This window comes from Panulirus ornatus, chromosome 19 (assembly GCF_036320965.1).
Source record: "Panulirus ornatus isolate Po-2019 chromosome 19, ASM3632096v1, whole genome shotgun sequence".
In the NCBI taxonomy this organism is placed as follows: Eukaryota; Metazoa; Arthropoda; class Malacostraca; order Decapoda; family Palinuridae; genus Panulirus; species Panulirus ornatus.
The window spans coordinates 643488-659505 of record NC_092242.1 but is presented as its reverse complement, the minus strand read 5'-3'; the positions used below and the strand labels follow the sequence as shown (position 1 = coordinate 659505).

General features: G+C 42.1%; 1 protein-coding gene across 2 annotated transcripts in view; it reads left to right on the top strand.

The window, feature by feature from the left end:
• Kaz (E3 ubiquitin-protein transferase Katazuke) overlaps window positions 1-16018 on the top strand; it is a 116685-nt gene that overhangs the window by 96072 nt on the left and 4595 nt on the right. For both annotated transcript variants that reach the window (XM_071673425.1, XM_071673424.1), the window contains exon 8: window positions 9174-9353. In XM_071673425.1, coding sequence (XP_071529526.1) covers window positions 9174-9353 — 180 coding nt within the window. The remainder of the gene's footprint in view (window positions 1-9173; window positions 9354-16018) is intronic.

Genomic DNA, 16018 nt, shown 5'->3' with positions numbered 1-16018 from the left:
CGGGGGAGGGTGTTGCTATTTCATGTGTGGCGGGGTGGAGACAGGAATGAATAAAGGCAAACAGTGTGAATTATGTACATGTGTATGTATGTATATGTCTCTGTGTGTATATGTATATTTCAAACTTTCTTTCAAACTATTCGCCATTTCCCGCATTAGCAAAGTAGCGTTAAGAACAGAGGACTGGGCCTCTGAGGGAATATCCTCACCTGGCCCCCTTCTCTGTTCCTTCTTTTGGAAAATAAAAAAAAAAGGGGGAGGATTATATGTTTGCTTTGAAGAATGTATGTGAGAAATACTTAGAAAAGCAAATGGATTTGTATGTAGCATTTATGGATCTGGAGAAGGCATATGATAGAGTTGATAGAGATGCTCTGTGGAAGGTATTAAGAATATATGGTGTGGGAGGCAAGTTGTTAGAAGCAGTGAAAAGTTTTTATCGAGGATGTAAGGCATGTGTACGTGTAGGAAGAGAGGAAAGTGATTGGTTCTCAGTGAATGTAGGTTTGCGGCAGGGGTGTGTGATGTTTCCATGGTTGTTTAATTTGTTTATGGATGGGGTTGTTAGGGAGGTGAATGCAAGAGTTTTGGAAAGAGGGGCAAGGATGAAGTCTGTTGGGATGAGAGAGCTTGGGAAGTGAGTCAGTTGTTGTTCGCTGATGATACAGCGCTGGTGGCTGATTCATGTGAGAAACTGCAGAAGCTGGTGACTGAGTTTGGTAAAGTGTGTGAAAGAAGAAAGTTAAGAGTAAATGTGAATAAGAGCAAGGTTATTAGGTACAGTAGGGTTGAGGGTCAAGTCAATTGGGAGGTGAGTTTGAATGGAGAAAAACTGGAGGAAGTGAAGTGTTTTAGATATCTGGGAGTGGATCTGGCAGCAGATGGAAACATGGAAGCGGAAGTGGATCATAGGGTGGGGGAGGGGGCGAAAATTCTGGGAGCCTTGAAGAATGTGTGGAAGTCGAGAACATTATCTCGGAAAGCAAAAATGGGTATGTTTGAAGGAATAGTGGTTCCAACAATGTTGTATGGTTGCGAGGTGTGGACTATGGATAGAGTTGTGCGCAGGAGGATGGATGTGCTGGAAATGAGATGTTTGAGGACAATGTGTGGTGTGAGGTGGTTTGATCGAGTAAGTAACGTAAGGGTAAGAGAGATGTGTGGAAATAAAAAGAGCGTGGTTGAGAGAGCAGAAGAGGGTGTTTTGAAATGGTTTGGTCACATGGAGAGAATGAGTGAGGAAAGATTGACCAAGAGGATATATGTGTCGGAGGTGGAGGGAACGAGGAGAAGAGGGAGACCAAATTGGAGGTGGAAAGATGGAGTGAAAAAGATATATATATATATATATATATATCTTCTTTTCTTTCAAACTATTCGCCATTTCCCGCATTAGCGAGGTAGCGTTAAGAACAGAGGACTGGGCCTTTGAGGGAATACCCTCACCTGGCCCAATTCTCTGTTCCTCCTTTTGGAAAATTAAAAAAAAATGAGAGGGGAGGATTTCCAGCCACCCGCTCCCTCCCCTTTTAGTCGCCTTCTACGACACGCAGGGAATACGTGGGAAGTATTCTTAATCCCCTATCCCCAGGGATAATATATATATATATATTTTTTTTTTTTTTTTTTTTTTTTTTTTTTTTTTTTATACTTTGTCGCTGTCTCCCGCGTTTGCGAGGTAGCGCAAGGAAACAGACGAAAGAAATGGCCCAACCCCCCCCCCATACACATGTACATACACACGTCCAGACACGCAAATATACATACCTACACAGCTTTCCATGGTTTACCCCAGACGCTTCACATGCCCCGATTCAATCCACTGAGAGCACGTCAACCCCGGTATACCACATCGCTCCAATTCACTCTATTCCTTGCCCTCCTTTCACCCTCCTGCATGTTCAGGCCCCGATCACACAAAATCTTTTTCACTCCATCTTTCCACCTCCAATTTGGTCTCCCTCTTCTCCTCGTTCCCTCCACCTCCGACACATATATCCTCTTGGTCAATCTTTTCTCACTCATTCTCTCCATGTGCCCAAACCATTTCAGAACACCCTCTTCTGCTCTCTCAACCACGCTCTTTTTATTTCCACACATCTCTCTTACCCTTACGTTACTTACTCGATCAAACCACCTCACACCACACATTGTCCTCAAACATCTCATTTCCAGCACATCCATCCTCCTGCGCACAACTCTATCCATAGCCCACGCCTCGCAACCATACAACATTGTTGGAACCACTATTCCTTCAAACATACCCATTTTTGCTTTCCGAGATAATGTTCTCGACTTCCACACATTCTTGAAGGCTCCTAGAATTTTCGCCCCCTCCCCCACCCTATATATTATATATATTTATTATCCCTGGGGATAGGGGATTAAGAATACTTCTCACGTATTCCCTGCGTGTCGTAGAAGGCGACTAAAAGGGGAGGGAGCGGGAAGCTGGAAATCCTCCCCACTCGTTTTTTGTTTTTTTTCCAAAAGAAGAAACAGAGGGGGGCCAGGCAAGGATATTCCACAAAGGCCCAGTCCTCTGTTCTTAACGCTACCTCGCTTATGCGGGAAATGGCGAATAGTTTAAAAGAAAGAAAAAGAAAAGAATATATATATTATTTATTTATATTTATTTTGCTTTGTCGCTGTCTCCCGCGTTTGCGAGGTAGCGCAAGGAAACAGACGAAAGAAATGGCACAACCCACCCACATACACAATGTACACACACACACGCCCACACATGCAAATATACATACCTATACATCTCAATGTACACATATATATATACACACACAGACACATATATATATACCCATGCACACAATTCACACTGCCTGCCCCTATTCATTCCCATCGCCACCTCGCCACACATGGAATACCATCCCCCTCCCCCCTCATGTGTGCGAGGTAGCACTAGGAAAAGACAACAAAGGCCCCATTCGTTCACACCTAGTCTCCAGCTGTCACGCAATAATGCCCGAAACCTCAGCTCCCTTTCCACATCCAAGCCCCACACAACTTTCCATGGTTTACCCCAGACGCTTCACATGTCCTGATTCAATCCACTGACAGCACGCCAACCCCGGTATACCACATCGATCCAATTCACTCTATTCCTTGCCCGCCTTTCACCCTCCTGCATGTTCAGGCCCCGATCACTCAAAATCTTTTTCACTCCATCTTTCCACCTCCAATTTGCTCTCCCACTTCTCTTCGTTCCCTCCACCTCCAACACATATATCCTCTTGGTCAATCTTTCCTCACTCATTCTCTCCATGTGCCCAAACAATTTCAAAACACCCTCCTCTGCTCTCTCAACCATGCTCTTTTTATTTCCACACATCTCTCTTACCCTTACATTACTTACTCGATCAAACCACCTCACACCACACATTGTCCTCAAACATCTCTTTTCCAGCACATCCACCCTCCTGCGCACAACTCTATCCATAGCCCACGCCTCGCAACCATACAACATTGTTGGAACCACTATTCCTTCAAACATACCCATTTTTGCTTTCCGAGATAATGTTCTCGACTTCCACACATTCTTCAATGCTCCCAGGATTTTCGCCCCCTCCCCCACCCTATGATTCACTTCCACTTCCATGGTTCCATCCGCTGCCAGATCCACTCCCAGATATCTAAAACACTTTACTTCCTCCAGTTTTTCTCCATTCAAACTTACCTCCCAATTGACTTGACCCTCAACCCTACTGTACCTAATAACCTTGCTCTTATTCACATTTACTCTTAACTTTCTTCTTTCACACACTTTACCAAACTCAGTCACCAGCTTCTGCAGTTTCTCACATGAATCAGCCACCAGCGCTGTATCATCAGCGAACAACAACTGACTCACTTCCCAAGCTCTCTCATCCACAACAGACTTCATACTTGCCCCTCTTTCCAAAACTCTTGCATTCACCTTCCTAACAACCCCATCCATAAACAAATTAAACAACCATGAGGACATCACACACCCCTGCCGCAAACATACATTCACTGAGAGCCAATCACTTTCCTCTCTTCCTACACGTACACATGCCTTACATCCTCGATAAAAACTTTTCACTGCTTCTAACAACTTGCCTCCCACACCATATATTCTTAGTACCTTCCACAGAGCATCTCTTTCAACTCTATCATATATCCTATTTATTTGTCATATATCTTTTTATTCTCCCTAAAATTTAATGATACTCTCTCACCCCAACTCTCATTTGCCCTCTTTTTCACCTCTTGCACCTTTCTCTTGACCTCCTGCCTCTTTCTTTTATACATCTCCCACTCATTTGCATTATTTCCCTGCAAAAATCATCCAAATGCCTCTATCTTCTCTTTCACTGATAATCTTTCTTTTTCATCCCATCACTCACTACCCTTTCTAATCTCCCCACCTCCCACGCTTCTCATGCCAGAAGCATCTTTTGCGCAAGCCATCACTGCTTCCCTAAATACATCCCAATCCTCCCCCACTCCCCTACCTCCTTTGTTCTCACCTTTTTCCATTCTGTACTCAGTCTCTTTTGGTACTTCCTCACACAAGTTTCCTTCCTAAGCTCACTTACTCTCACCACTCTCTTCACGCCAACATTCTCTCTTCTTTTCTGAAAACCTCTACAAATCTTCACCTTCGCCTCCACAAGATAATGATCAGACATCCCACCGGTTGCACCTCTCAGCACATTAACATCCAAAAGTCTCTCTTTCGTGTGCCTATCAATTAACACGTAATCCAATAACGCTCTCTGGCTATCTCTCCTACTAACATACGTATACTTATGTATATATCTCTTTTTAAACCAGGTATTCCCAATCAACTGTCCTTTTTCAGCAAATAAATCTACAAGCTCTTCACCGTTTTCCATTTACAACACTGAACACCCCATGTATACCAATTATTCCCTCAACTGCCACATTACTCACCTTTGCATTCAAATCACCCGTCACTATAACCCGATCTCGTCCATCAAAATCACTAACACACTCATTCAGCTTCTCCCAGAACACTTGCCTCTCATGATCTTTCTTCTCATGTCCAGGTGCTTATGCACCAATAATCACCCATCTCTCTCCATCCACTTTCAGTTTTACCCATATCAATCTCGAGTTTACTTTCTTACACTCTATCACATACTCCCACCACTCCTGTTTCAGGAGTAGTGGTACTCCTTCCCTTGCTCTTGTCCTCTCACTAACCCCTGACTTTACTCCCAAGACATTCCCAAACCACTCTTCCCCTTTACTCTTGAGCTTCGTTTCACTCAGAGCCAAAACATCCAGGTTCCTTTCCTCAAACATACTACCTGTCTCTCCTTTTTTCTCATCTTGGTTACATCCACACATTTACACACCCCAATCTGAGCCTTCAAGGAGGATGAGCACTCCCCGCGTGACTCCTTCTGTTTCCCCTTTTAGAAAGCTAAAATACAAGGAGGGGAGAGTTTCTAGCCCTCCTCTCCCATCCCCTTTAGTCGCCTTCTACGACACGTGAGGAATGCGTGGGAAGTATTCTTTCTCCCCTATCCCCAGCGATAGGTATGTATATGTGCGTGTGTGGACGTGTATGTATATACATGTGTATGGGGTGGGTTGGGCCATTCTTTCGTCTGTTCCTTGCGCTACTTAGCTAACGTGGAAAACAGCGACAAAGTATAGTAAATAGAAATAAAAATATATGTATACATATATACATCTCCTAATCATTTGCACTATTTCCCTGCAAAAATTGTTCAAATGCGCCAATCACTCAAGATCTTTTTCCAGTCCATTTTCCACCTCCAATTTGGTCTCCCACTTCTCCTCATTCCCTCCACCTCTGACACATATATCCTCTTTGTCAATCTTTCCTCACTCATTCTTTCCATGTGACCAAACCATTTCAAAACACCCTCTTCTGCTCTCTCAACCACATTCTTTTCATTACCATGCATCTCTCTTACCCTTTCATTACTTACTCGATCAAACCACCTCACACCACATATTGTCCTCAAACATCTCATTTTCAGCACATCCACCCTCCTCCGCACAACTCTGTCTATAGCCCATGCCTCGCAACCATATATCATTGTTGGAACTACTATTCCTTCAAACATACCCATTTTTGCTTTCCAAGATAACGTTCTCTACTTCCACACATTCTTCAACACTCCCAGAACCTTCGCCCCCTCCCCCACCCCATGATTCACTTTCGTTTCCATGGTTCCATCCGCTACCAAGTCCACTTTCAGATATCTAAAACACTTCACTTCCTCCAGTTTTTCTCCATTCAAACAAACCTCCCTATTGACTTGTCCCTCAACCTTACTGTACCTAATAACCTTGTTCTTATTCACATTTACTCTCAGCTTTCTTCTTTCACATACTTTACAAATTAAGTCACCAGCTTCTGAAGCTTCTCACCGAAATGAGCCACCAGCGCTGTATCATCAGCGAACAACAACTGACTCACTTCCCAAGCTCTCTCATCCCCAACAGATTGCATACTTGCCCCTCTTTCCAAAACTCTTGCAGTCACCTCCTAACAACCCCATCCATAAACAAATTAAACAGCCATGGAGACATCACGCATCCCTGCCATAGACCGACATTCACTGAGACCCAATCACTTTCCCCTCTTCCTACTCATACACATGCCTTACATCCTCGATAAAAACTTTTCACTGTTTCTAGCAACTTGCCTCCCACACCATATATTCCTGATACCTTCCACAGATATCCATAAATGCTACATACAAATCCATTTGTTTTTCTAAGTACTTCTCACGTACATTCTTCAAAGCAAACACCTGATCCACACATCCTCTACCACTTCTGAAACCACACTGCTCTTGCCTAGTCTGATGCTCTGTGCATGCCTTCACCCTCTCAATCAATACCCTCCCATATAATTTCCCAGGAATACTCAACGAACTTATACCTCTGTAATTTGAGCACTCACCTTTATCCCCTTTGCCTTTGTACGATGGCATTATGCATGTATTCTGCCAATCCGCAGGCACCTCACCATGAGCCATACATACATTAAATACCCTTACCAACCAGTCAATAACACAGTCACCCCCTTTTTTAATAAATTCCACTGCAATACCATCCAAACCTGCTGCCTTGCCGGCTTTCATCTTCCACAAAGCTTTCACCACCTCTTCTCTGTTTACCAAATCATTCCCTAACCCTCTCACTTTGTACACCACCTCAACCAAAACACCCTATATCTGCCACTCTATCATCTAACACATTTAACATACCTTCAAAATACTCACTCCATCTCCTCTCATCACCACTCATTGTTATTACCTTCCCATTAGCCCCCTTCACCGATGTTCCCATTTGTTCCCTTGTCTCATGCACTTTATTTACCTCCTTCCAAAACATCTTACTTCTTCATCCTGCCACTCACTACCCTTTCTAATCTGCCCAGCTCCCACACTTCTCATGCCACAAGCATCTTTTGCATTAGCCATCACTGCTTCCCTAAATACATCCCATTCCTCCCCCACTCCCCTTACATCTTTTGCTTTCACCTTTTTCCATTCTGCACTCAGTCTCTCCTGGAACTTCCTCACACAAGTCTCCTTCCCAAGCTCACTTACTCTCACCATTCTCTTCACCCCAAAATTCTCTCCTCTTTTCTGAAAACTACAAATCTTCACCTTCGCCTCCACTAGATAATGATCAGACGTCCCTCCAGTTGCACCTCTCAGCACATTAACATCCAAAAGTCTCTCTTTCATGACCCTATCAATTAACACGTTATCCAATAACGCTCTCTGGCCATCTCTCATACATACATATACATATGTATATCTCTCTTTTTAAACTAGGTATTCCCAGTCACCGGTCCTTTTTCAGCACACAAATCTACAAGCTCTTCACCATTTCCATTTACAACACTGAACACCCCATGTACACCAATTATTCCCTCAACTGCTACATTACTCACCTTTTTCATTCACATCACCCATCACTATAACCCAGTCTCGTGCATCAAACTACTAACACACTCACTCAGCTGCTCCCAAAACACTTGCCTCACGTGATCTCTCTTCTCATGCCCAGGTGTATAGGCACCAATAATCGCCCATCTCTCTCCTTCCACTTTCACTTTTACCCATATCAGTCTAGAGTTTACTTTCTTACACTCTATCACATACTCCCACCACTCCAGTTTCAGTAGTGCTACTCCTTCCCTTTGCTCTTGTCCTCTCACCAACCCCTAACTTTACTCTGAAAACATTCCCAAACCACTCTTCCCCTTTACCCTTGAGCTTCGTTTCACTCAGAGCCAAAACATCCAGGTTCCTTTCCTCAAACATACTAACAATCTCTCTTTTTTCTCATCTTGGTTACATCTCGCTTTCATCTCCCGCAAAGCTTTCACTATCTATTCTCTGTTTACCAAATCATTCTCTTTTCACACACTTTACCAAACTCAGTCACCAACTTCTGCAGTTTCTCACCCAAATTAGCCACCAGCCCTGTATCATCAGCGAACAACAGCTGACTCACTTCCCAAGCCCTCTTATCCACAATAAACTGCATACTTGCCCCTCTCTCCAAAACTCTTGCATTCACCTCCCTAACAACCCCATCCTTAAACAAATTAAACAACATGGAGACATCACGCACCCCTGCCGCAAACCAGCATTCACTGGAAACCAACCCCTTTCCTTTCTTCCAACTCATACACATGCCTTACATCCTTGATAAAAACTTCACTGCTTCTAGCAACTTACCCTCCACACCATGTACTCTTAATTTCTTCCTCTAAGCATCTCTATCAACTCTGTCAAATGTCTTCTCCAGATCTATAAATGCTACATACAAATCCATCTGTTTTTCTAAGTATTTCTCACATACATTCTTCAAAGCAAACACCTGATCCTTACATCCTCTACCACTTCTGAAATCTCACTGCTCTGTACATTCGTTCACCCTCCCAGGAATACTCAACAAACTTATAACTCTTTAATTTGAACACTCACCTTTATCCCCTTTGCCTTCAAACACTGGCACTAAGGATGCATTTCTTTTATATTGCATAAGAAGTCTTTTACTGTAAGAGTAAATAAACTATGTATTAGGGTTATGTTTTACAGATTATTTTTGAAAGGTGAGAAAACTTTAGAAAGCAAATGTTACTTAAAATTCATATATCTTTATTTCAGGGGGCCACTGGTCATAACCCAGACTGTCCTGTGTGTCAGCCATCTTTAAATTCCTTGGCTTCACCTCTTCCGTATGCTCACTGTTCACAATCTCGCCTTGTGTGTCACTTTAGTGGAGAACAGCTCAATGAAAACAACCAACCCCTCATGTTGCCAAATGGATATGTTTATGGCCAAAAAGTAAGTCTAATTAAGAATTTCCATATGTGGTAACTATACAAAGTATTGCTTGTAACTACCTATTTGTACTGAACAGGAAGGGAGTTTTACACTTATGGGGCCCAATCTCCTTAACATTCTCTACTCTCATGCATGTGTTTCACACTTGTTTGCTGTTTACCATGTTAGCAGGGTATTGTGAGGAATAGACAAAGAAAAGGCCTCATTCACTCACTTTCATTCTTTTTGTATCGTTTGGAATTCACAGAAACCACAGCCTCTTATCCACGCCAGACCTCACACATCTTTCCATGGTTATTCCCCAGCTGCTTCATATACCCTTGTTTGTTCCAGTGACTGCCCATCAACCCCTGTATACCACATCTCTCCAAATCACTCTATGCTGTGCATGGCTTTCACCCTCCTGCATGTTCAGGCCCTGATCACTTCAAATTTTTTACTCCATCCTTCCAATCCAAGTTTGCTCTCCCCCATTTCCTTTTCCCCTCCATTTGTGACACATATCCTATTTGTCAACCTTTTGTCCTTGATCTCTGTGTATGTCCAATCTATTTCAGCATACCCTCTTCATCTCATATTACCACATGTCTCATGTACCCTTTTATTACTAACTCAATCAAACCAACTCACACCATGTATTGTCTTCAAGCTTTTCATTTCCAACGCTTGCACCTCTCTCCAAATGGGAGAGTACATGGGACAAGGTGAGTAGTTGAAGAATGGGAGGTTTTTATGAAAGCAGTGCTGAAATGTGCAATAGAAGTAAGTAGCATGGGGAAGGTGGGCAGGTGAGAAAGGGCAGAGTGGTGGAATGACAAAGTAAAGTTGCTAGTGAAAGATAAGAGAGTTGTATGGGTGGCACTTTCAAGAAAGGAGTGCAAATGAAATGAAGACATACAAAAGAAAGCAGCTGGTGGTGAAGAGAATGGTGCAGGGGTTGAAAAGAGGGCAAATGAGAGTTGAGTCGAGTGATTGTCATTAAACTTTAAGCAGAATAATGTGTTTTAGGAGTAGGTTAATAGTGTGAGGAAAACAAGAGAAATGGAAACATCATTGAAAGGGGCAAATAAGGAAGTTGTAACAGGTAGTGATGAGCTGAGGAGGATACAGAGTTAAGTGTTTTGAAGGATTGTTGAACATGTTTGATGGCTGGGAGGCAGATGTAGGGTGTTTGGGTCGCACACGTTTGCAAGAGAGTCATGAAAGTGATTTGGTGAAGAGAGGAGGTGGTGAAAGCCTTGCATAAGATGAAATGTGGCAATTGTGCTGGAAAGGATGCTATTGCAGTTGAAATTCTTAGGAAAGGGGCTGACTGTGTTTTTTATTGATTAGGAGGTGGAAAGATGGAGTGAAAAAGATTTTAAGTGATCGGGGCCTGAACATGCAGGAGGGTGAAAGGCGTGCAAGGAATAGAGTGAATTGGAACGATGTGGTATACCGGGGTCAACATGCTGTTATTGGATTGAACCAGGGCATGTGAAGCGTCTGGGGTAAACCATGGAAAGTTCTGTGGGGCCTGGATGTGGAAAGGGAGCTGTGGTTTCGGTGCATTATTAGATGACAGCTAGAGACTGAGTGTGAATGAATGTGGCCTTTGTTGTCTTTTCCTAGCGCTACCTTGCGCACATTTGGGGGGAGGGGGATGTTATTTCATGTGTGGCGGGGTGGCGATGGGAATGAATAAGGGCAGACAGTACGAATTATGTACATGTGTATATATGTATATGTCTGTGTGTGTATATATATATATATATGTATACATTGAGATGTAAAGTTTGTATATTTGCGTGTGTGGACGTGTATGTATGTACATGTGTATGTGGGTGGGTTGGGCCATTTCTTTCATCTGTTTCCTTGCGCTACCTCGTTAACGCAGGAGACAGTGACAAAGCAAAATAAATAAATAAATGAATATATATATATATGGATCATGGTGAGGTGCTTAAGGATTGATGGAATGTATGTATCACTAGTGCCATTGTATAGAGGCAAGGGGGACAAAGGTGAGTATTCAAACTACATTGGGTGTAAATTTGTTGAGTGTACCTTCTAAGATGTATGGGAGAGTGGTGATTAAGAGGGTGAAGGTATATACAGAGCATTAGACTGAGGAGGAACTTTTGTGGTTTTATGAGTGGTAGAGGATATGTGGATCCAGTGTTTGCTTTAAAAAATACATGTGAGAAATACTTTGAGAAAGATAGGGATTTGTATGTGGCATTTAAGGATCTGGAGAAAGCATATGATAGGTTATTAAAGATGCCTTGTGGAAGGTCTTATGATTATATGGTGTGGGAGGAAAGTTGCTAGAAAAAGTGAGAAGTTTCTATTAAGAGTGTAAGGCATGTTTACGAGTAGGTAGAGAGGAGAGTGAGTGGTACCAGGTGAAGGTTGTTTTGTAGCATGAGTGTGTTATGTCACAGTGACTGTTTGATTTGTTTATTGATGTGATGGTGAGGGAGGTAAATGTAAGGGTCTTGGGGAGAGTGGTGAGTATGCAGATGGTAGGGAGTGGCTGGGGTCTGGGTTGTGAGTCATTTGTTGTTTGCTGATGACACAGCACTGGTTGCAGATTCAAGTGAGAAACTGAAGAAGTTGGTGACAGTTTAGGAGAGTGTGTTAGTTGAGAGTAAATGTGAATAAATGCGAGTTTATTAGGTTTAGCAGGACAGAGTGACAGGTTAGTCAATATGAGAGTTTGAATGAAGGAGATTTGGAGGAAGAGAAGTGTCAGATACCAGGGAGTGGACTTAGCAACAAATAAAGCATGAATACCCAAATGATAGTAGGATGGGTGAGGCATCAGTAGTTTTGGGAGCATTGAGGAATGTATGGAAATTATTTGTTGATTTGTGCTGGTAACCAGGCAAATTTATTGTGCATTCCTGGTAAACCTGTGAGCAGTAGTGTAAAAGGATTGCAAAGGTCACAAAGGGTTTTAATCAGATCCCAGTGGGTTAATATTCCATAGGTTGTTACCAAGTTGATTGGTTGTAGATGTTTCAGTACATACATTACTTAGTTTCTTAAGGTAAGTTTTACTGAGTAGATGCAAAAGGTGTATACAAACTTCAGGTTTCTGGTATCTTGTTATTTTCAGTAAGGTGTTGTGACATTTCTTAAACAATTCGTTTAGACCTTTCCCCAAAATGCTCTGTTTTGAATGGGATATGGGAGTTGGGAAAGGATTCAAAGATTCTGGGAATGGTAGATTTCAAAGCAATAGGACAATAGTTAGAGGGGTCAAAACATACACCTTTCTTAATGATGGGATGTATCAATGCATGCTTCCAAGGAGAAGGAAAAGTTTTGGTTTTTAAACAGAAATGGAACAGATGAGCAAGCACAGGTGCAAGTTCAGAGTAATGAGAGTAGTCAGAAAAGAGTGTTTTGGGAGGAGCTGTTTGTTGATAAGTAATGTTCTTATAAGGATGTGAGGGATCAGTTGTGGGTGCTTTTAATGCATGAGTGAATGATGTGGCTATAAGGGTATAATTGAAAGGCATGTGGTACCCAGTATTGTGAATGAAAATGGAGAACAGCTTAGAGTCTTTTGCTAAGAAAGGAATGGTAATTGAAAATACTTGGCTTGAATACATGTTGGTGAAGGGGGGTTTAATGGTTAGTGGTCATATTACTGTTGTTCACTATTGATACACATGCTAAAGAGAGACTCCTGAATGTGCATGTGTAGAGAGAGGCAGCTGGTGGGATGTTTGATCACTTAATGGTGAAAGCAAGGTTAAAAGTTTGAAGAAGCATTAGGAAAAGTGGAAATGATATGGATGGGAAGAGGGTGGTGAAAGTGAGTAAATTTAGGGGAGAGGCATGTATAAGAGGATACAGGAAGAGATTAGGTGAAGATTGGCAGAAGGTGAAAGTTAACATAACTAAGGTAGTAGATTAGAAAGGGGAGGTATTTAGAGGAGCTTTGCTTATGTGTTCAAGAAAAGCATGTGGCATGTGGATGGTGGGTTGTGGGCATTTAAGAAAGGATAATTAGTGGAATGAGGAAGTTAGGCTACTAGTGAAAGAGAAAAGGGAGTTGTATGGGTGTTACGTGAAGGTAAGGAGTGCATATGATTGGGAGATTTACAAGTGGAAGAGGTAGGGGCTGAAAAAGAGGATAGTTGAGAGTTGGAGTAGGAGAGTATCAGCAGGCTTTAGAGTGAATAAGAAAATGTTTTGGAAGGAGACATATGGTGTGAAGTGGACAAGAGAACATTTGGAGCATCACTAGAGAGAGCAGGTGGGGAAGTGGTGAGAGGAGATGGAATGAGTATTTTGAAGGGCTGTTGATCGTGTTAGATGATAGGGTAGCAGATGTGGGATTTTAGGTAAGTGGAGTTATGCAAAATGAGAGAGTCAAAGTAAGTGGTTCAATAATATGAGAAGAGATAGTGAATGCTTTGTTTAAGATGAATTGTGGTAACGTGGATGAGATTGTAGTTGAATTTCTGAAAAAAGGAAGTGAATTGTTCATTGGTTTATAAGGGTATTCATTGTATGTATGGCTGAAGGTAGCTGTCAGTAGATTGGCAGAATCCCTGATAAGTCTTGTCATTTAAAAGCCAGGGTAACAAAAATGAATGTTTGAATTACAGAGGTTTAAGTTTGAGTATACCTTATACCCGGTTAGTTTTATATGAGGATGGTGATTGAGAGGGTGGTAGCATATATAGAGCATCAAATTGGGGAGGAACAATACGGATTCAGGAGTAGTAGAGGATAGTGGATAGGATGTTTACTTTGAAGAATGTGTGAGAAAAATTCAGAGAAAGAGGAGAATTTTATGTAGCATTTATGACTGTGGAGAAAGCATATTCATAATTCCCCTAGGACTTCTTTCTAAGAAAAAGTCCTGGAATTACCCAGAGCCTCTTTCTAAAAGCTGCTGCAGCCTAAAGCTGTGCTACTTCCAGTACCAGGAAGATGTAGACTCCTTTGGAGTGAAGAATTCATTGACAAGACTGTACTCCTAATGATACAGCCTCATCAAAGGTGACCTTTCACTCATGGCGTAACCTCGAGCAGGCAAAGTCCAGTAACACAGGAGAAAGCATATGATGGGTTTGATGGAGTTATGGAAGTCGTTAGATATATGGTATAAGAGGAAAGCTATTAGTAATTTTGAGTAGTTTCTTTCACAAGATCAAGGGAAATTTATAAGTAAGAAAAGAGAAGGGTGAGTAGTTTTAGTTGAAAATTGGTCTTCAGCACGGATGTGTGCTGTTTGTTACCTTGCCTGTTTAATATGTTTATGGATGCATTGGTGAGCAAAGTAAACATGAGGATCTTGAAGAGATGTGGGCTTCCAGTCTGTTGGAGGTTGAAGGTCCTGGGAGATGAGGCAGTTGCCATTTGCTGGTGACATGGTTCTGGTAGCAAGCTCAAGTGAGAAACTGCAGAAGCTGGTTTCTGAGTGTGGGAAAGTGTGTGAAAGGAAAAACTGAGAATTAATGGTAGTAAAAGTAAGGTTAAAAAGTTTAGGAGGGGAGAGAGACATGTTCATTGGAGTGTGTTTTAATGTAGAGAACCTGGAGGAAGTGGATTGTTCTGGTACTTTGAACTGGATAAGGCACCAGTTGTAACCATGGAAGCTGAAGTAGCCATAGGGTGGATAAGGAGGTTAAAGTCCTTGGTGCATTAAAGAATGTGTGGAGGGAAAGGTCACCATCTGTAAAGGCAAAGGTGGGTGTTTTTGTGATATAATTGTCCTGTTGGTGTTGCATGGATGTAAGGCATAGGCCCTAAATCATAAGGTATGGAAGAGGTTGGATGTGTTGAAAATGAAATATTGGAGGACAATATTTAGTATGAGGATGGATGATTGAGGAAAAGATGATAGGGTAAAAGAGAGGCATGGCACTAAGAACAGTATGGTTAAGAGAGCTGAAGGGATGTGCTGAAATGGTTTGAAAAGGATGAATGAAGAGAGGCTGCCTAAGAGGGTATATATCTCAAAAGTGGAAGGGACACAGAGAAAGGAGAAATTGAATTAGAAATGCAAGGATGGAGTGATGAAAGATTCTTTCAGTTGTTAAGGCCTGAAATGCAGGAGGGTATGAGTCATGCTTAAGATAGACTGAAGTGGAGCATTGTGATATGCAAGTGGTGATGTATCTTCATTGGGCTGAACCAGGGCTTATGAAGTGGTCAGGGGAAACACAGAAAAGTCTGTGGGGCTTGGCTGCAGGTGAAAAGCTCAGGTTTGTGTGCATTAAACATCACTGCTGGAAAGTGGATATGAGCTAATGAGGCTATACATAACACTGTACATGCATTCTGCCAGTCCTCAGGCAATTCACCATGATCCATATAAACATTGAAAGTCCTTACCACCTAATCAGTAGCACAGTAACCCCTTTCTTAATAAGTGCACATTTCATCATATGTAAAGCTTTCACCACCTCTTCTCACTTCACCAAACCATTTTCCATGACTTTATCACTTCACATACCACACTGACCCAAACACCCTACATCTACCACTGTCATCAAACATATCAGCAGTCCTTCAGAATACTCTCTTCCTCACTCTTTATTTTCAATTCCCCTTTTGCTCCCTTCACTGATGTTCCCATTTGTTCTCTTGTTTTTCACACATTGTTTACCACTTTCCAATATATCTATTTCTTCCTAAAGTGTACTGATACTCACTTACCC